General features: G+C 41.1%; 1 protein-coding gene across 1 annotated transcript in view; it reads left to right on the top strand.

The window, feature by feature from the left end:
* Positions 1–19,364, top strand: part of SPAG16 (sperm associated antigen 16) — a 695,820-nt gene extending 676,456 nt beyond the window's left edge. The window contains exon 17 of the mRNA XM_033946736.1: positions 19,262–19,364. Coding sequence (XP_033802627.1) covers positions 19,262–19,354 — 93 coding nt within the window. The 3' untranslated portion in view covers positions 19,355–19,364. The remainder of the gene's footprint in view (positions 1–19,261) is intronic.
* Positions 19,365–20,824: the final 1,460 nt, after the last annotated feature.

The raw sequence follows: 20,824 nt of genomic DNA, 5'->3' as shown, positions 1-20,824 counted from the left end.
TTCTGTAACCGGTGTTATTTTTGACAGACACCAGTTACGGAATGCAGCTTTTAGGCGAAGGCTTTTTTTGATTGATTATATGTTGTTAGTGTAGATGTAGTGGTGGTCTGGGCGTTTAAACAGCTGAACGTAGAGGCAGGCCATTATAAAAAAAAACCTCCTTTTGGATGTTTTTTTGGATAATGGACATTTTCCCTGCTTCTACTTTCAACGTTTAGGGCCTTAGGCCAAAAGGGGACTTAGGCTTTTTTTTTTATTATGCCCCTCTTAGTTACTTTACCATGAACATTGATTATTACAGGGTATGCATTTTATGAATAATATTTGACTTAAAACATCACAAGCTGCAAAAGAATAATGCCACCATTGGGGTCAGGTGATTTCTTGGTTCTAATGCACTGTGATTTGAACCAGAATATAAAACTGATAGCCTTATTTGTACAGATATACTTATTTGCTTGTTTAATGCTGTGCAGAACCTGAATTTAAAGTGGCATCCTATTTTTAGGGTTTCAATGCAAAATCATGTCATATCAATAATTTTAATAGGATTTATACCTGGTTTAAAAACTGAGGGGTCTGAATTACTACAGGTGTTCCCATTTCTTATGTGAGGGAAAATAATTTACATTTGCTAAGGTAACTAATAAAACTACATAGAATTATTGTTGAATATGTAAGTTGTGGGAATATTAATACGCATGTATGAAGAACCATCAATCTTATACATCAAATAAAATAAAAATAACAAGATAGCTGTGGAAAGAAGGTAACGCAATATTACTTAAAGTTGTAGTAAACCAGATCCATGTACAACAATTTCATGCAGAAATTCCTTTTCCACTATCAAAAAGTACATTAAGAACACTGTACATGAAATCTTTTCAAAAGGTATGAAAATCTGAAGACTACTTTTTTTTTTTTTTGTTAGACCTCAGAAAATAAGACTAAGGGCTCCTTTTACTAAGCTGCAATAGCGTTTTTAGTGCACGCAGAATTTTAGCACACGCTAAACCCTCGCTATGCGGCAAGAACTAATGCCAGCTCAATGCTGGCATTAGCGCCTAGCGCGCGTGGCAATTCTGCATGTGCTAAGCACGCGCTAAAACCGCTATCGCAGCTTAGTAAAAGGAGCCCTAAAATTGCAGATATAGAATGAAAGAGTTAAAAAGAAATATTTTGATGGCTATACTGTGGCAGGCACTCAGTGCTGTTTGTAAGGCGTATTGTATTTTTTCCAAACTTGTATTTGCCAATTTGTAGGGGGAATGCAAGACATGCCTCCTCCCATTTAACATCACTCATCAGGACCATCTAGGAGCTGCTCCTTACTACTGTAAACATGCTGATTAATTTCAGTAGTACTCTATTCACAGCATAGTTTTAGAATGGATGATGTCATCACCCAAGTGAGATTTTATATGGTTTAAGCAATAATCTCTGATGGACAGGGCATGTATTACCAGTTAATCTCTGTCTAGAACTGTACTCTTGAGTCTTTGCCCTAGACAGACTTTGACTAACAATGAATATCCAGTCTACTGAGAACTATTGGTCTTATAAATTACTTGTTTTATTATTATTACTATTATTAAAGGGAGATTGAACAAACATTTCAATTAAGCCAGGCTTTTCTAGAAAATTAAAACCAGGTATCCCATCCAGTCAAATGGCTCAGATTCTATCATAAATGCAGTTTGATGTGTACTATAATATAAATTGTACTTTTTACAAACCTTCCTTCGCAAATCTAGAATTTTGAAGGTGATGGTGCTCGGTTCTAAGAACCCTTTAATGTAAACAGCTGGTTGAGCTTATTACTACTGCTTTTTCGATATAATATTACTATTTCAGATAAGAATCATGTTGTTTTATTTAAGCAATGACTCATAGTAGTAATGATTGTTGCCATATATTCCATGTGCAGCATGAGACAGAGGGGAAGCAGGGGTAATCCATTCCATGTTGCTCATACATAGAAGGGGCAATTAGCATGTCTTACTGGCTAATAGCTGCTAATGGACCTATCCTCCAGAAACTTTCCAAGCCTTTTTTTGAAACAGTTATACTACTAACCTTGACAATAGTCTCTAGCAATAGATCCCTAGAGAAATCACAGGAAACGTCAATGACATATCCCATGTCGTTTCATGTCTCTGGAAAATGAAAACAAGCAGGAACACCCCCCCCCCCCCTTAAAATGTAATTGTTGTCATATGTCATCAAGAGCTTATGGTGTACACTCTTTACTGACAGTTCATTCATATGCACACATGCTTGCACAGTAGTTTGTGTGTGCATGCGCTATCGAGAACAACTGCATATTCTTTCAAAAGAGCATACATTCTTCCCAAAAGAGTACACACTCTTAATAACTTTGCTCTCATGATGACTATATGAAAAATAATGATTATTCCCAAAAATGATGTGGGAAACAACACAAAATAAAACTTTTCTGGCTGCACACCCCTACTGAAAAACCGGCCCTTATCCACAAACTTCTTATTCCATATGAACCTACAAGAGTCCTTAAGATCCTCTTCCTAGCACCTTCTTCATACACCATCTCTAAAAATCATTAGCACACGTCGGGCCACCTCATTCACAATAACGGCACCTACGATATGGAATCCCATACCTCTTTACATCCTGGCGGAAAAATTTTAGATCAATTTAAGGGAATTCTAGAGATGCATTTGACTGTTAAACAGACTTGGTTACAGCCAGAGTGGCTCAATAATTCTTATTCCCTATTTTCCATATTGTAATTTACCTTTTACGTACTCTTTACTCATATTTTGTAGCTCTCCCAAGTTTTCCCATTGTTTTATGTTGGTCAAATATTGTCTCCCTAATATGAATTGTAAAACGCTTAGAAGCCTTGATTTGTGTTTTATCAAAATTTTGAATAAACTTGAAACACATTCAACAACTTAGTTGTGCATTGACTGAAAAAAAAAGTGGTTTCTTAAATTTAAATCTTCTGCATTAGTTCCATGGAACATCTTGGACCTATTTGAAAGAATCAATAACCAGAAGGACCTGGACTTATCCACTTTTGGCTTAGGTCCACCCAGCAGTGCTGTACTCTTGGTATACTGACTGGGAACCCAAAACCCCACCAGATGAACACATCTGAATTCTACCATAACTCCTCTCAGCCAACCTCAGCAGTCAACATCAGTTCCTTGGCCAATGAAGCCAGCACACAGCATATGCTCAGTTTTCATACATGCTCAGTTCATGCACAGTTTCTGGTTTTGAACCAAGGTAGCACTCAAGTGATACACTGTTTACAGATACAGTTTTTATTCAGAGCTGTCCTGGGAGTTTCTCACGACATGATATTTAGATGTTTAAGTACTTTTGTGCCATCTACTGGATGACCATCCATACCCCTGAGGCAGGCTTTCTCTTTGGAGCGGAAACACGGACCGTGTCGGGTCTGGAAGGATCCATAAGAGAGTTTGGTTATTTTATATTGTAATAATTGACTTTATCTAATAAAATTTATGATATCCCAAGGTTGATGTGTATATTCTCTTTCCCAATTTCCTTTTATCGCATACTGACTGGGTTGATTTGCCTTGTTTTCTGTACTACAAGAACTTAAAATGCAAGGAATGCCTGTGGCAGTGTTAGCTGATAGAGCTTCTGCTAACTGCTATGATTGTCTTAGAGGAATTATGGCAGGCTTCAGGGGTTGGAGACAGTATTTAAATTTTAAGTTATCCTGAGGGCAAAGTGGAAATGTGTCACACTGACCCATTTTACCCATTGGCTTACCCAGACTTTGTCATCTGGCTATGCCACTGCATAACACTATTATACTATTCTTGGTTATCTCTTCTTCAAGTTCAAGAGCCCTAACCATTTACAGTAAACCTTCCTGTATTAGGAAGCTATCCATACCCTTTTTAAATTTTTGATGTTCTTCTCTTTACTTTTCCTATTTATCCTGTAACTTCCTAGAGATAGGGTGACCAAGCTGTACACAGTACTCAAGGTTTGGTCATAATGTAGATCTATAGAGAGGCATTATGATATTCTTATTTTCTATAACTTTCCAAATAATTCTTGACACAGATTTTTTGGGCCAATTAAAAAGTGATTGTTAGGATGGGCAGGGTCATCAGTGGAAGATCAGGAAGACATGTGAGGTGAGTAAAAGGGGAAAGAAGGGAGGACTGAGAAAATGAGGACATGAGTGGAAATGAAAGGGAAGAGAAAAAGCGTGCCATGATTTAATACAATAGTGGAATTAACTGCATTATCATAAATATATAAAAAAAGGACAAAAACTTATTTTAATGAAAGCTAATTGATTAAAGTGGATATTACAAAGCAGGCTAATCAAAAGAATTTGTGTTGGATTGCCAATTATGCAAAACTTTAACTATGAATCTAGTCAACAATAAGGCCCTTCTGGTTAAAAATCCATAAATGTGTATGTTTAAAGTCCTGACCCATCACCTGTCCTGCTGCACAATCGAGGCCCCTTCGGACTATTGTCTCATCAGAAACACAATCAAGGCCTCTCCAAGGCCTTAATCCCCCCACTAGTCCCAAATATATCAAGGCTTTACTTGACAATGAAACACCTCAGGTCCTCTCTCTGGTTTCTGGATAGGATGTCTCCTATCTACCCAATCAAGTGTTGATTATGAATTGCGGATGATGAGTGGTTACACATAAGATTCAATGAACCATGATTGTGCATCAGGGATATCAAGTAGGTAAGGGGTTAAAGCATGGAGAAAAAATTGGAGCATCCACAGGAACTCGCATTACAATTTGTAATAACACAGCTGCATTTAATTTGGTTTTAATGTAAGAGTTACTAAAAGCTTAACACCTTTCAGAAATCAGGTGTTAAATATCACAGTGAATGTTCAATTTTAATATGATTCAGTAAATCGGTCGCAAAACAAAGAGTGACTATGTCCTAATAAGATTGGTGAACACTATTTGTTACATAAAAGTCCTTTATTCATCAACTATATAGTTCAAACTCAATGACTCGACATGTACATGTTTCGACATCAATCGGCCTGCCTCAGGAGTCTTAAGATTCTTATAGGTGAAAAAACACCCACAAACACACAAACTTCCGGTGTAATGATAAATATACTACCGTAGATGACTGAATACAAACTGGCAGTAAATATGGGTAAACGTACTGATAGTGAAGCAGCGTCTTTGGAGGCAAAAGCGTGCCAAAAAACTAATAAATCGGTCCCCATATGTAGGATAATTATTCACCATGTGCCTTGTTGTTCACTTGTCTGTATTAGATTTCATCTGCTATTTTTAGATGTCTATTTCTCCAGTGTGTCAAAGTCCTTGTGCAGTTTATTTTATTTTTATTTATTTTAAAATTTATTTTATTTATTTTAAAATTTACAGTCTGCATGTTTTTTAACGGCTGCGAATAATTTATTTCATCTGTATGTTTGGTCACCTCACTCATTACTTCCATTTCCAGTTGATTAATGAATAAATTAAACAACACTGGTCCTAATTCAGATCACTGAGGCACTCCACTATTCAGCTTTTTTTTTTTTTTTTTAGTTCTACTGTTTGTTTCCTATTCTTTGATCGGTTACCATTCCATGTTGCCTCCTATCCTATAACTGTTAAATTTCCTCAGTAGTCTCTCAAAATACCTTTCTAAATCCAGATATATCAACTGGCTTGTCCTTGTCCACATGCTTATTTATACCTTCCAAGAATTCTACTAGATTAGTAAGGCATGACTACACTTCGCTAATTCCATGCTGGCTCTGTCTCATTAAGTCATATTTCTCTATATGCCTAGTAATTCTGCCTTTATGAATACCTTCCATCAATTTGCTCAGCACTGACTTTAAATTCTTTGGTCTATAGAATCTCAGATCACTGGTGCCCTAGACCACCTTCCAGTCTTCAGGCACTGTTACAGATTTTAATGTCACCAGTAAATTGTCTTTCATTTTGGGCTTTTATAAAATTTGGAATAATTTTCTCTGGACTTAGAAGATGGTTTCTTTTTAAGCAGACTGTATGCTGTATGCATATTTTTAACTCTTGTAGCTTTTTTTTTAAATTATACCTAAGTTGCTCAAGTGATCATGGTTTCCCTTGTTAAATCTAAATGCGGCAGTTTCAGTTATTATTTTCTCTTCAGCAGAATCTATGTAGGAGACTGGGGTCTGGATTAAAGTAACTTGTAGTGAAGTACAGTATCTTTCTTTCCCATTTCATTTTGACTTGGGACTAGAACAGTGGCAGTGTTGTGCCTTGAGCCACTTCCTCTTCTTTTGGAGTTAAGGAATTGAGTATCATAGTTTGAATCATGTATTTACACCATTACACAGCGGAAGAGAAGGATGTAGCTTGCAGTATTGTGCTCTGGGTGGAGAGAGAAAGGGTATAGAAAGAATGATTGATGTTATATAGTAATGTTCCTTTCCCGGAACTGTGAAAGAACAGGATATAAATCTTAAATAAGAGTACCGTATTTTCACGTAGATAACGCGCCCCCGTGTAAAACGCGCACACGGGTATAGCGTGCGGAAAACACAAATTTATGTACAGAAATTTTTATATACCGCGCACACCCGTATACCGCGCATGCTGCCCAACTCTCCCGTCGCCGCACGACTCTCCTTTCGCCCGCCCCGACTCTCCTCTCCCCCTTGAAGTCCTGTCCCCATCCTGAAAGCCTGATGCCCCCCCGACGTCCGATTCACCCCCCCCCCCGCAGGACCGCTCGCACCCCCTCCCTGAAGGACCGCTCGCACGCACTCCCACCCGCACCCCCACCCTGAAGGACCGCTCGCACCCCCACAGCCTCCCCCCATCATATAGAAGCTCCTACCGGTGTCCTGCTGCTTTCTCTTGGCGGTCCCGGCCCTTCCGTGAGCCCTGCGCCTGCGCTGCTTCCTCTTCCAGCGGTTCGCCCTTTCTCTAACGTCAAGCCCTCTTGCCCCGCCGACTCCCCGACTCCCTGACATGATCGGGGCAAGAGGGAGCTCAAGCCCTCTTGCCCCAGCCAACCGCGGCACCCCCGACACGATCGGGGCAAGAGGGAGCTCAAGCCCTCTTGCCCCAGCCAACCGCGGCACCCCCGACACGATCGGGGCAAGAGGGAGCTCAAGCCCTCTTGCCCCCCCCGACACAATCGGGGCAAAAGGGAGCCCAAGCCCTCTTGCCCCGCCAACTCCCCGACAATATCGGGCCAGGAGGGAGCCCAAACCCTCTTGGTCACGGCGACCCCCTACCCCCACCCCGCACTACATTATGGGCAGGAGGGATCCCAGGCCCTCCTGCCCTCGATGCAAACCCCCCTCCCCCCAATGACCGCCCCCCCCAAGAACCTCCGACCGCCCCCCCAGCAGACCCGCAACCCCCTGGCCAACCCCCACGACACCCCCACCCCCTTCCCCGTACCTTTGTGTAGTTGGCCGGACAGACGGGAGCCAAACCCGCCTGTCCGGCAGGCAGCCAACGACGGAATGAGGCCGGATTGGCCCATCCATCCCAAAGCTCCACCTATTGGTGGAGCTTAAGGCGCTTGGGCCAATCAGAATAGGCCCGGGAGCCTTTGGTCTCTCCTGGGGGCGGGGCCTTGGGCACATGGTCGGGTTGGGTCCATGTGCCTCAGGCCCCGCCCCCATTTGGGACCTAAGGTTCCCGGGCCTATTCTGATTGGCCAGGCGCCTTAGGTCCCACCAGTAGGCGGAGCTTTGGGACGGATGGGCCAATCCGGCCTCATTCTGTCGTTGGCTGCCTGCCAGACAGGCGAGTTTGACTCCCGTCTGTCCGGTCAACTACACAAAGGTACGGGGAAGGGGGGTGGGGGTGTCGTGGGGGTCGGCCAGGGGGGTCGCGGGTCGGCTGGGGGGGGTGGTCGGAGGTTCTTGGGGGGGGGCGGTCGTTGGGGGGAGGGGGGTTTGTGTCGAGGGCAGGAGGGCCTGGGATCCCTCCTGCCTGTAATGTAGTGCGGGGTGGGGGTAGGGGGTCACCGTGGCCAGGAGGGTTTGGGCTCCCTCCTGGCTCGAACAACTAGCAGGGGGTGGGGTCGCCAGGGCCAGGAGGACTTGGGCTCCCTCCTGGCCCGATATTGTCAGGGAGTTGGGGAGTCGGCGGGGCAAGAGGGCTTGGGCTCCCTTTTGCCCCGATCGTGTCGGGGAGTTGGGGGGGCAAGAGGGCTTGAGCTCCCTCTTGCCCCGATCGTGTCGGGGGTGCCGCGGTTGGCTGGGGCAAGAGGGCTTGAGCTCCCTCTTGCCCCGATCGTGTCGGGTGTCGGGACCGCCAAGAAGAAGCAGCAGGACACCGGTAGGAGCTTCTACATGATGGGGGGGTCGGGAGGCTGTGGGGATGCGAGCGGTCCTTCAGGGTGGGGGTGCGGGTGCAGGTGGGAGTGCGTGCGAGCGGTCCTTCGGGGTGGGGGGGTGGGTGCGTGCGAGCAGTCCTTCGGGGTGGGGGTGCAAGCAGTCCTGCGGGGGGGGTGAACTATGTAAAAAAAAATTTGTACAATGCGCTCACCCGTATAACGCGCAAGGATATGCGCGGTATGTAAAAACCACGTATAACGCGCGCGTTATATGCGAGAAAATACAGTAAATATTGGAAAGGCTATGGATAATGATTGAGTGAATAGTAGATCAGGGGACCCAGTAGAGAAAAGGAATGTGGAAGAAATATATAGGGAATATAAATGAGGGAATGGGAGGGAGTATTGGGCTAGAATAAAGGGATTAGAGCAGTGGTCTCAAACTTGTGGCCCGAGGACCACATGCAGCCCACCAGATACTGTTTTGAGGCCATTGGTATGTTTATCATAATCACAAAAGTAAAATAAAACAGTTTCTTGATCATATGTCTCTTTAGCTATAAATTACAATATTATTATTAAGACAGCCAAAAGGAAAGAGTTTCACCTCATTCAAAATTGTCATGTCTTTAATAAGACATTCAGGGGCTCATAATCAAAAGAGAAAAACGTCCAAAAACTGGCCTAAGTCACTTGGACGAACATTTCCCAAATACGTCCAAGTGCCGATAATAAAAACGGGTTTTGGACGTATTTCTAAATGACCTAGGCCTTCATAGTGCTGCTGAACGACCAAAGCTAAATGGGGCATTTCGGGAGGAGTGTCGAGGGCGGGAGTTGGGCAGGACATGGACCGGCTTAGACTTAGTCGTACAGCATGTATAACCGAGTTATACAGCCCAGGATCAACGGAACTTGGATGTTGTGACTTAGACCATGTAAAAAAGGGCTGCCCAAGTCCAGTCCTCGAGATCTACTGGCAGGCCAGGTTTTCACGATATCCACAATGAATATGCATGAGATAGATTTGCTTGCACTGCCTTCTTGGTATGCAAATCTCTGTCATGCATATTCATTGTGGATATCCTGAAAACCTGGCTTGCCAGTAGATCTCGAGGACTGGACTTGGGCAGCCCTGATGTAAAACATGGTCTAAGTCACAAAAAAAAACCACCTAAAGTCACCAGATAAGCACTGCAAACACATAAAACAGACCCCCACACACTACCCCAGTGATCACAGATCCCCCACCCCCATAAAAATATTAATCACACCTTTAAAATTCAGCCTCCAGACCATCATCACCTGGCCGCCTGGCTTAGGAAAGCCTAGTCGTCCAGCACAGAGGCAGCTTAAGTCGTCTTGGGGGTGGGTTAGGGAACCATAGAGAGGAGGACCCATGCCCATAAGCCCCTGTAATCACTGCATTGATACTTAAACATGCGCACTTCATTATACACCCCCAAAACCCTTTTGTATTGGCATATAAGTGGCTATTAGGGTGGTAGATAAGTGGGTCTAGGGGATTCTGGAGGTAGTTTGGGGGGCTCACCATGACCTATAAGGGAGCTGTAGTGAGGAGAAGACATGGCATCCTTTTTGTGAATTTCACAGCAGTGCCTTGTAAAGTACCCCACTATTTAGGTGCCATGTCTGGGTGTTCAGTCCATCACTTTACAGACCCCTACCACGTCCAACAAGGCTTGTTTTAAGTGTTTTTGACTTGGACGAAAATGTGGTATAAAGATGGACGATTTAGCGACTTGGACGATCAGATCGGCAGAACATATAGTTAGACGATTTTCTAAAGAAAAAAAAATTTGGACGTATTTTTCGAAAATGTGTCCTAGGCTGTTTTTTACTTTGGACGATTTGTGACTTAGATGAAAACTTGTGGCTTAGACGTCCCTTTCGATTATGCCCCTCTATTTTTTTATGAGGCCCTCCAAGTACATACAAATCCAAAATGTGGCTCTGCAAAGGGTTTGAGTTTGAGACCACTGGATTAGAGTGAGGGGATGCAGAGTGATGGAACCAGGAAGGGCATTGAAGAAATAATTGAGAGAAATATTGGCTATAGGAGGTTTGTAAGAATGGATCCTCTTTCCTTCTCTCATTTGATTCAGGATATCCACCTGCTCAATTCAGGATCTCCCTTTTATTTTTCCCTTCATTCTTCTTCCTAATCCTTATGATCCTTTCTTCATTGGCTCCTTTATTCCTCCTCTTATTCTCTCCACTCTGAATTAAAGTTGTATCCCATTTCCTTCCTCTGAAGTCCTTTTTCCAATCTTCCTCTGATACTCCCATTTTGTATCCACCTTCTTTCTTCGCAACACCGATCACTAAGGTTATTTTCTTCCCAAAGAACTAAACAAATTAACCAAAACCACAATAAATCTTGGAAAACAACTTTAGTTTTATTGTGTAAAATACATATTAACATTATTTTATATGCAAATCCATTTAAACATGTTGAAAACGCCCATAAACCATGCTGTTGCATTTTGGACCAACTGCAATGCACTGCTTCTTGTTTTAGTTATTCCACGGTACAGTGCATTACAGTAGTCCAATCTGGAGATAACTATTTCCTGAACTACAGTTCTAAAATCAAAAGGTGTTAGCATCGGCTTTAAACAATGTAGTATATGTAAGTAGCCAAAAGAGGCCTGAATAGTTTTATCAGTTTGACACTATGGGCCAGATTCTGTATAGGATGCCTGGTCTCAGAAGCATCCCCAGTCGAGGTTGGAATTTCTGCCACACTTTTAATCTCCTGATACTCTGATCTGGTTTTTCCAGTTACATGTTCTGATTCAATATAAAACTCAACACAAAATGTTATTCTATAATCATACTGAAAAAGCTTGCATAAAAAGTGAGTTTTCAAAAGCTTCTTAAATTGTAACAAACACAACAGTTGTAACAAATACAATGGTAAAAACACAAATGACCACTCTCCAGTACAGTGGGTGAAAGCACGTGCAAAGTGGTGTAGTATGCATACTTTTAAATTCATACAGGGCAGACAGTTTTAGAAAAGCCCATTTCCATGGAAATGAATTTAAAAATTACCCACGCTATGATAAATTAGTAGTCTGGTTATGACAATCATATTGAATAAAAATTCATCATCCCCATGCATGGCACTGTTTGTTTTCTCATTGTGCAATAGCATACTCCAGTTGTAAGATGCTTAGTTATGTCAGTTGGTTTCCATGTCTAGGTGTTTATCTGATACCGCCTTGTCTATCAGGTAATACTTTAATAAAAGAATATTTCAGTCAATTGGTTTAACACATCAAGAACTCTGCCACTAGATGCCAAAGCTTGCCTTGTTTTCCCAGTATCCCTCAACCACTTCCATCATCACCCTCACTAAGAAACTTGAAAAGCACTTTATAAATCAATTGTAAAAATACATCTAGAAAAACTCCAGTGTCCAGAGATATCAAGGCAATTGTACTACAGTGATATATTACTGTCCTTGTGGCTATTTTTCAGCTCAGCAGCTTCAACGTGCTTTCTGCATTAAGACCAAGTTGGAAACACTGTAGCCTTTTTGTTCTGTGATATAAAAAGAAAAATAGGATTCTTGCCATGCAATTGTGTTTTACAATACAAGTTAAGCAGTGCAAGCTTTGCTAATAGTAAGTCTCATAAATTCTACTTACATTTCTAGTTTGATCTATTAGTGTTCATAAATATGACTAATAAATATTTTTATAGTATAACAATAAGGGTGATTTTATATATCATATGTTAGAGTTATTGATAAAATGAAAAATATTGTTTACCTATGTGTATTGCTCTATGGTACGGCCGCACCTCAAATATTGTGTGCAGTTCTGGTCCAAAACACAAAAAAAGAGGCAAGTGAGATGTCTCAAAACAACCAAATGAGATACATTTATTAGTCCAACAAAGAGAAACACTCTCATCTGTTGTGGTCCCAGTTAGGATCCCAGTTTCGGCACAAGCCTTTCTCAGGGGGCTAGTGAGATACTAAAAATGATAAATTAAACAAAAACAACATATAAACAATCGTATAAACAGATCATATCACATGCATATGGTTTAATACATTTATATAATAAATCTGATGACATCAAAACAATTCATAAAACAATATATTTATTTATTTATTTTAATAATTTGTATACCGTTTTATGCCAAAACGGTTTACAAAACTATTACATACATAAAATGTTAAAACAAATTAAGACAAATAAAAACAGGATTCAATTGTTGCAGCAAATCATCAAACAAGTGTAATCAATATTCAAAGGAATGCATCAACAAACGATTGTATTTTAAGTAACACCCTATCACTGCACTTCCAAATTTGCCCAACAAGGGGATTCCTCAATTTTACTCCTGCACATGAGAAGGTCATTGCCTTACAGCCTCTTTTACAGAGCCGCACGGCAACAGCCCCGAAGCCCTTTAAATCTCTATGGGCTTTGGGGCCGTTAGGGCAGCCGCTAGTGTGGCTTTGTAGGAGAAGCTGTTAGTTTCCACATATTTTGGGTTGACACTTATCTTCAGCAACGCAGAATTTTCAGATCACAATGATCTTGTTGGTTGATAACCAGACATCTTATTCTTAAAGAATTCAGGAATATAGTATAAAAACATGATGATAAAACTGAATGCAAAATACATGTTGAATAAAAAAATTTAAATAAGAATGTGAAAATTGAGGAACAACGAACAAAATGAAATAAAAAGTAAAAAATAAAGAACATCATGGCTATAACTTATAAAGAACACCTCTGTGAATGCTTATGGATTTGTTTAACCTGCAGCAAAATGCTCAAAGCAGACTAATAGGGCATGTTGTGACCACATAAAAAGCTGTGCAGTTCTGGTCACCATATCTCAAAAAAGATATAGCAGAATTAAAAAAGGTACAGAGAAGGGCGACAAAAATGATAAAAGGGATGAGACGACTTCCCTATGAGGAAAGGCTAAAGCAGTTAGGGCTCTCCAGCTTGAAGTAGAGATGGCTCAGGAGTGATATGATAGAGGTCTATAAAATAATGTGTGGAGTAGAAAGGGTAGATGTGAATCGCTTGTTCACTCTTTCTAAAATATACTAGAACTAAGGGACATTTGATGAAGCTACTAAGTAGTAGATTTAAAACAAACCAGAGAAAATATATCTTCACACAACGTGTAATTAAACTCTGGAATTCGTTGTCAGAGAATGTGGTGAAATCAGTTAGCTTAGCAGGGATTTAAAAAGGCCATTACTGAGATGGCTTGGGGAAATCCACTGCTTGGATAAACAGCATAAATTCTGTTTTACTACTTGGGATCTAGCTAGGTACTTGGGACCTGGGTTGGCCACTATTGGAAACAGGATACTGGACTTGATGGACCTTTGGTCTGTTACAGCATGGTAATTCCTATGTTCTTATGACCTTTCTACTTTCATGGCCATTGGCTTTTTTTTTTTTACAGCAAGAAGGATGAAAGAGGCTAATAAATATCTGCCTAATACCAGAGCTTTTTTTTTCAGTGGGTTCCTGATAGTGTTGACTACCGGCACCTTTTCTATTACATGCTAGATTTGATCCATGGTCCTTGAGTATTCATGAAAGAGCCCAAGCTCTGCACAGAGAATGCCCCATTGCCTCACATTGAGAGAATCGGTGTCATCAACCAACCTCCGCAAGCCCATGAGAGACTATGGACACACATTCTGCAGCCAGCACAAAATAACAGAGGCTGAGCTGTCCAGATAATAAAGGCAGCCTTGAATTAGCTATTTGAATATGTCAACGTTAGGAATCTGAATGTGCAGCATCCCTTTTCTCTCTACATTTTGCTCAGTGCAATAAGAAATGCATTTCTGTTTCTATTTCTTTAGTGTAGCACTGCTTGCCGAGTCTTTGGAAGTGTCCAGTTTAGTTATAATCTGCACATTTCTATCTATGGTAATTTTGTTAGGCCCATATTCTATAAACAGTGCCAGTATTGGCAGCCACCTAAAAATGGTTACTGATCATGTGTCAATCACACATCAGTGCTGTTTATAGAAACATAGAAACATAGAAGATGATGGCAGAAAAGGGCTACAGCCCATCAAGTCTGCCCACTCTGCTTACCCACCCCCTGTCTATGCCCTAATGACCCAATTTCCTTATCTTGACCCTCGTAGGGATCCCACATGGGTATCCCATTTATTCTTAAAGTCTGGCACGCTGTCTGCCTCGATCACATAGAAACATAGAAGATGACGGCAGAAAAGGGCTACAGCCCATCAAGTCTGCCCACTCTGCTTACCCACCCCCTGTCTATGCCCTAATGACCCAATTTCCTTATCTTGACCCTCGTAGGGATCCCACATGGGTATCCCATTTATTCTTAAAGTCTGGCACGCTGTCTGCCTCGATCACCTGCACTGGAAGCTTGTTCCAATGATCAACCACTCTCTCTGTGAAGAAATACTTTCTGGTGTCGCCATGAAATTTTCCGCCCCTGAGTTTGAGCGGGTGCCCTCTTGTGGCCGAGGGTCCCTTGAGAAAGAAAATATCATCTTCCACTTCGACACGTCCCGGGAGGTACTTAAATGTTTCGATCATGTCTCCCTTCTTCCTATGTTCCTCGAGTGTAGAGCTGCAATTTGTTCAGTCTCTCTTCATACGAGAGACCCTTGAGCCCCGAGATCATCCTGGTGGCCGTCCGCTGAACCGATTCAATTCTGCGCACATCTTTACTGTAATGTGGCCTCCAGAATTGCACACAGTACTCCAGATGAGGTCTCACCATGGCCCTGTACAACGGCATTATGACTTCAGGCTTTCGGCTGCGGCTATTTTTAAAACAGGTGCCTTAAATGTAGGCCAGCATTTTATAGGCCTACATTTAAGGTGCCTGTCTTGCGCCCACAGAAATGCCTAAAGTCGCATAAGGACACCTAAGGCTTCTTCCAGCATAAACCACACTCACACTAGCCTCAGACATCCTTAGGCATGCTTAGATGCTTCCATAGGCATGAGAACGGAGCCTTCAACATAGGCGCCATTCGCCACATCAATTTTTTTTTTTTTTAAATATGTGCAATCTGATTAGTTAGATTACCACCTCCTTTCTTTGGGACTCCTTGCTAGAATCCAGCCTTAGGACTCCTTTTACAAAGCTGCATTAGGGCTTTAACGCGTGGAATAGCGCACGCTGAATTGCCGCGCGCACTAGACCTTAATGCCAGCATTGAGCTGGCGTTAGTTCTAGCCGCGTAGCGCAGGTTTAGCGTGCGCTAAAATCCTGCGTGCACTAAAAACGCTGAAGCAACTTAGTAAAAGGAGCCCTTAGTGTTTAGTGAGGCTTTATCCATGTTGTGTATATGTGGCTGAGGTGAGGCATTTTGTGAGCAAGTAGGGGTCAATGCTCAAATGGGTTTAACTGAGTAGGAGAGGCTCCTGCCCGGTTAAACCTTGCTGAGCTGGTTGACTGCCGATATTCAGAAGCACTTAATTAGGCACTGCTGCTGAATATTGCTATTTACTGGCAATTTTCTAAACAGTTGGGTGAGAGATAGTCTGGAGGAGGAGTTTAGGTAGAGCCATAACTTATGGTTTATTTTATTCAATATACCACCCTTCCTTATATAATAACAGAGCGGTTCACATAATCAATAAAACATACAATAAAATTAGCTACATTTCAAGTAAAAAAATAAAAATTGCAGGCCGCATTGCTAGTAAATCTGAGCCATCCAACTGAATAGAAAAGCCTGTTTAAAAAGAAAAGTCTTTAACAAAGTTCTAAATCTTAAATATGTAAATTCAAGACATACTGAAGATGGAGGAGAATTCCAGAGAGATAGTGAAAGACAAAAAACAACAACTGTGCTCTCTCTAGTAAGTTCATAATGAACTGAACGAGCAGAAGGGATATGAAGATGCTGATCATTCAAAGAATGTAAAACTCTTGTTGGACAATAAAGATGAATAAGTAAAGAAAGATAAGACGGACTATTACAATGAATTGATTTAAAAGTTAAAATAAGAATTTTAAATTTAATATGAAACTAAATTGGAAGCCAATGGTATTGAAGATATAAAGGAGCAAGATGGTGATAACGTGACGCATTAAAAAGAAGACAAATAGCTTTATTTTGAATAGTTTGTAATCTTCGAATCTGAGTCTGGGGTAAACTACTACCCCTACATGGTTCAAACTAGTCCTTCCAATCAAATTTATCACCCCACAAGTGCCTCCAACCTAAGCTTCCTAGCCCATAGGAACATATGGCCAACACATAGACACACCTGGTTTAATTATGAATTGCCTGGACATAGGCTAATGCCAGAGCAAACTAATCTCATTAGCACTCTATTAGAGACTATGGATCTCAAGTGCTCACAGCTAGTAGCCACTTGAACTTGTCTAGGCTTGCTAGCCTAAATGCGAGCTATCATCGATCCAAAGGGTTTCTTGTTGAGAGCTACTTAATTTCTAATTTTATTACTTATTTTTTAATCTTGTTTTCTCAAATATAAATAAATAAATGCCTAAGGGCTTTTACCCAACTAGCAAGCAAGTATATGAACCCTTATCAGGGCCATAATATTTGTATAAGATACTTAGCTCGGGTGTGATTTTCTACCCGGCCTCAAAACCAGTGACGGAGGATCTCCGTTTCGCTCTCACGCTGTAAACAGAGCTTCTTCAAGGCATGGATGGTATGCGTTTACAAATACTATAAATATGAAAAAGAATGAAAGTATAAATTATACATACCAAAATTCCTTAATATATAGCCTAATCAGAATTAAGATAAACTTGTTCTAGCCATTTAAGAAGACTCTAGGTGATCGATAATTATGAATTGATCATGAGTGTGACTGTTGGGCAGACTGGATGAACTGCCATCTTCTACTATGTTACAAGTGAAGATTCCACAGATGTGAATATTAATTATTCCCTATCCCTGGAACTGGGGAGTAGACAAGACTGTGTCAGCACTTGATTTAGCTCCAGCTAAGATTACTGAATACACCCAAGATGGCTGGAATTACTTGAAGGATCTTGTCAAGTGAAGATCTAGTGCACAAGTACTGGTTTAATGTAAAGAAAATGCCATCCATCTTGGGCTACATTGACACTGATAGTGTATAGAATAAACAGGACTTTTCAGCTGCTCCAAAAAAAAAAAAAATTATTCCTTATAATTTTATTTCATTTTTTTGTCTTTGATTCTGCTCTGAAAATTACTTCAAGAATCAGGCAGTTTTCTTATTGGAGCTATCTGTATTACCAAGTAATATCTGTTACAGAGGGTCTCTAGCATCCCAAGAGCAAAGCAGTGGGACTAGTCCACTTCAGGTGCAGGGATCTGGGGGTGCTGGAGGAGTCACAAGGTCATGGTCTCCGTGCGTGCAGCCGTCAACTCTGCCGGCACCTGCTTCCTCTGACGTAAACTCCTTATTTTGAGGCAGGGGACCTGCAGACTGCAGCCCCATGCTGTTCCACATACTCCTTCTACTGCCTGAAGGAGAGTGTGCTCCGATCGGAGAAGGAAGTGCTCCTCCCGTGGTAGCCAGAAAGCTGGGTACACCACTGTAGTGGGCAGAGAAATATTGAACCCATAGGCAGCTTTGCACATGCTTAGGGTGGGGTCCTGTGAAATATTCTCAGGACTCAGGAGATTAGGGTTGCCAACTGTGTGGCTTTTTTTCAGAAGTCAGCATAATTTTATATTAGTGGCAAAAAGGATAAGTAATATATCTGGACATTTTGAAACCTCTATCTGCAGTTATCTAGTTCCTCTCCCGAAAGAGTGATCCTGCCCTACCTGTGTGCATTTTAAGTAGCAGCAGAGACTTTCTTTACGAGGTAGGATCCAGCCAACAGAAAACCAGTTAGTGCAGAGGATTGGAAGTAAAATCTACTCACAGGAAGGAAAGAGGTGATCTGGAGAAAGCTTCTATTCTGTACAGGTGAAGTTTTTGCATCTGGTGGAAGGTAGAAGAGAAATGAGCCCTCTCTATAAAATGCCATAATACATTTCTATGGACACATCAGCTCTAACAGCTACAAATATACATACTCTGATTCACTAGAATATGATTAGGGAATTTTGCACATTGCAAACTGCCTTTCTCTCTCATGTCCTCTCTTGATCACAGACATACCAACACACATATATAGACACAAGCAGACTTGTACCCATCACATACACACATACATGCACAGACATACACAAATGTGTACACACCCACACACCGACCCCTTCCCATGATACACACACACAAAAATATGATGGCAGATAAAAACCAAATGGCCCATCCAGTCTACCTATCTGCAGCATCCACTATCTCCTCCTTTCCCTAAGAGATCTCACTCTTTCTTGAATTCAGACACAGTCTTTGTCTCCACCACCTCTACCATGAGACTATGCCAAGTGTCTACCACCCTTTTTGTAAAAATGTATTTCCTTAACTTCATCCTATACTGTTTTGTGAAGCTTATTAGATGCCTGTGTGGAACACTGTCAAAGGCTTTGCTAAAATCTAAATACACCACATCTAGCACTCTCCTTCTATCCAATTTTCTGATCACCCATGTTGCCTCGGGTCCTGTAATCCACTGGATTCCAGAAATATCATATATGTTTACATGCAGAGGAGTTTGAAAACTTCAAGAGCCATGTTCCACATGCTTTCCCTACCGTTGTAGTATTTGCAGAGTTGTCCTTTTATTAACTCTGTGGCTAATTGCTAGGGGGGGGTATTGCGGGGGGTGCTACCTCGGTGGTCTCTGCAGCCCTTAAGGATGTCTCTGTATGCAAGTACTAGCATTTTTTTTTTTGTGCTAGAATAAAGTACTGCTTACTACTAATGCATTTTGAAATACCGTTTAACCTCCATTAATTTATATGATAAAAGTTTGAATCTGTTTCCTTTTAATATTTCAATGTTTTATTTCTAGCAACTTCAGTATACAAATGGAAACAGCGGAGGACTTTTAAAGTTGGAGAACTACTGCAAAGACTTTGTGTTAGGGGATGGCTCTACATATTGATACATCATGCGTGCTTTTGCTGGCAATATCTGCTTTGGTCATCCCAGCTGCTATTAATCATGAAGACTATCCCGCTGATGAGGGAGATCAGACCTCCAGTAATGACAATCTGATCTTCGATGACTATCGAGGAAAAGGGTGCGTGGACGACAGTGGCTTTGTATACAAACTGGGGGAAAAGTTTTACCCAGGGCACTCTAATTGCCCATGTGTGTGTACTGAGGATGGACCTGTTTGTGACCAACCAGAATGCCCTAAAATCCATCCCAAGTGTACCAAAGTAGAACATAATGGTTGCTGTCCGGAATGCAAAGAAGTGAAAAACTTTTGTGAGTACCATGGGAAAAGTTACAAGATTCTGGAGGAATTCAAGGTATGATATATATATATTTTTGACAATAAATTTCAATTATGTAAACATAACAGAGTAGGGATTGTACAGGAATAGTGTGAACTTGGTCATTTTTATAGCACATTATTAACCATCATACCGCCACCTAATAAGTTTTATAAACTAACACTAAAAGCACCAAACGAATAGTAAGTTTTGCATTAAGGATGCCAAAAATGGTCAACTAGATCTGCCAGCTGAAAGGTTTCTAGTAAAGAATAGCCAAATACAGCTGTTTAATTTCAAGAGGTATTGTATTTAACTACTATTCATTCCAGGACACATGGTTGGGTCTTGGAGGAAGGTGGGGAAGCAGGGAAAGAATTAGCCAGTTAGTACATTTTGGCCCCCTTTTATCAAGCTGCATTAGGGTTTTTTGTATTGACGGCCACTGCGGTAAAATCACCGACACTCGTAGAATTTCTATGAGCGTCAGAGCTTTTACCACAACAAGCGATAAAAAAACCCTAACGTGGCTTGATAAAAGGGGGCCTTTAGCATTAGCCAGTTATACTTAGACAACTATTTCGGTGAAAAGAGATAGCTGGCTAAAATAAAATAGAGCTAGTGAATTTGCTGCTAAATATTATTCTGGAATTTGGCATTCTCATGTACAATATCTTTCTATGTTGAAACAAGGAAAAAGAATATAAATGTGTGCTGTACACAAACATTCATGTTAGTATGTTTGCTATTTATGTAATGTAATGTAATTTATTTCTTATATAGCGCTACATCCGTTAGGTTCTAAGCGGTTTACAGAAAATATACATTAAGATTAGAAATAAGAAAGGTACTTGAAAAATTCCCTTACTGTCCCGAAGGCTCACAATCTAACTAAAGTACCTGGAGGGTAATAGAGAAGTGAAAAGTAGAGTTAGAGGAAAAATAAAAATAAAATAAACATTTTAACAAGACAGCATTGATCTAAATACTTTGGAAGGTAGAAGAGAGGAGAGAAAGGAATAGAAGCAGAAGGGGGAGCCGTTGAACAGTAGAATTCTGGAGAAATTTAAATGATAGAAATAGAACAAAACAAAGACAAAAGGCAAAACAATAGGTAAGATTAAAGATAAATC

The sequence above is a fragment of the Geotrypetes seraphini genome, chromosome 5, assembly GCF_902459505.1.
Source record: "Geotrypetes seraphini chromosome 5, aGeoSer1.1, whole genome shotgun sequence".
NCBI classification, from domain to species: Eukaryota; Metazoa; Chordata; class Amphibia; order Gymnophiona; family Dermophiidae; genus Geotrypetes; species Geotrypetes seraphini.
The sequence above is the reverse complement of the archived record's forward strand: the minus strand, read 5'-3'. Positions and strand labels throughout refer to the sequence as shown.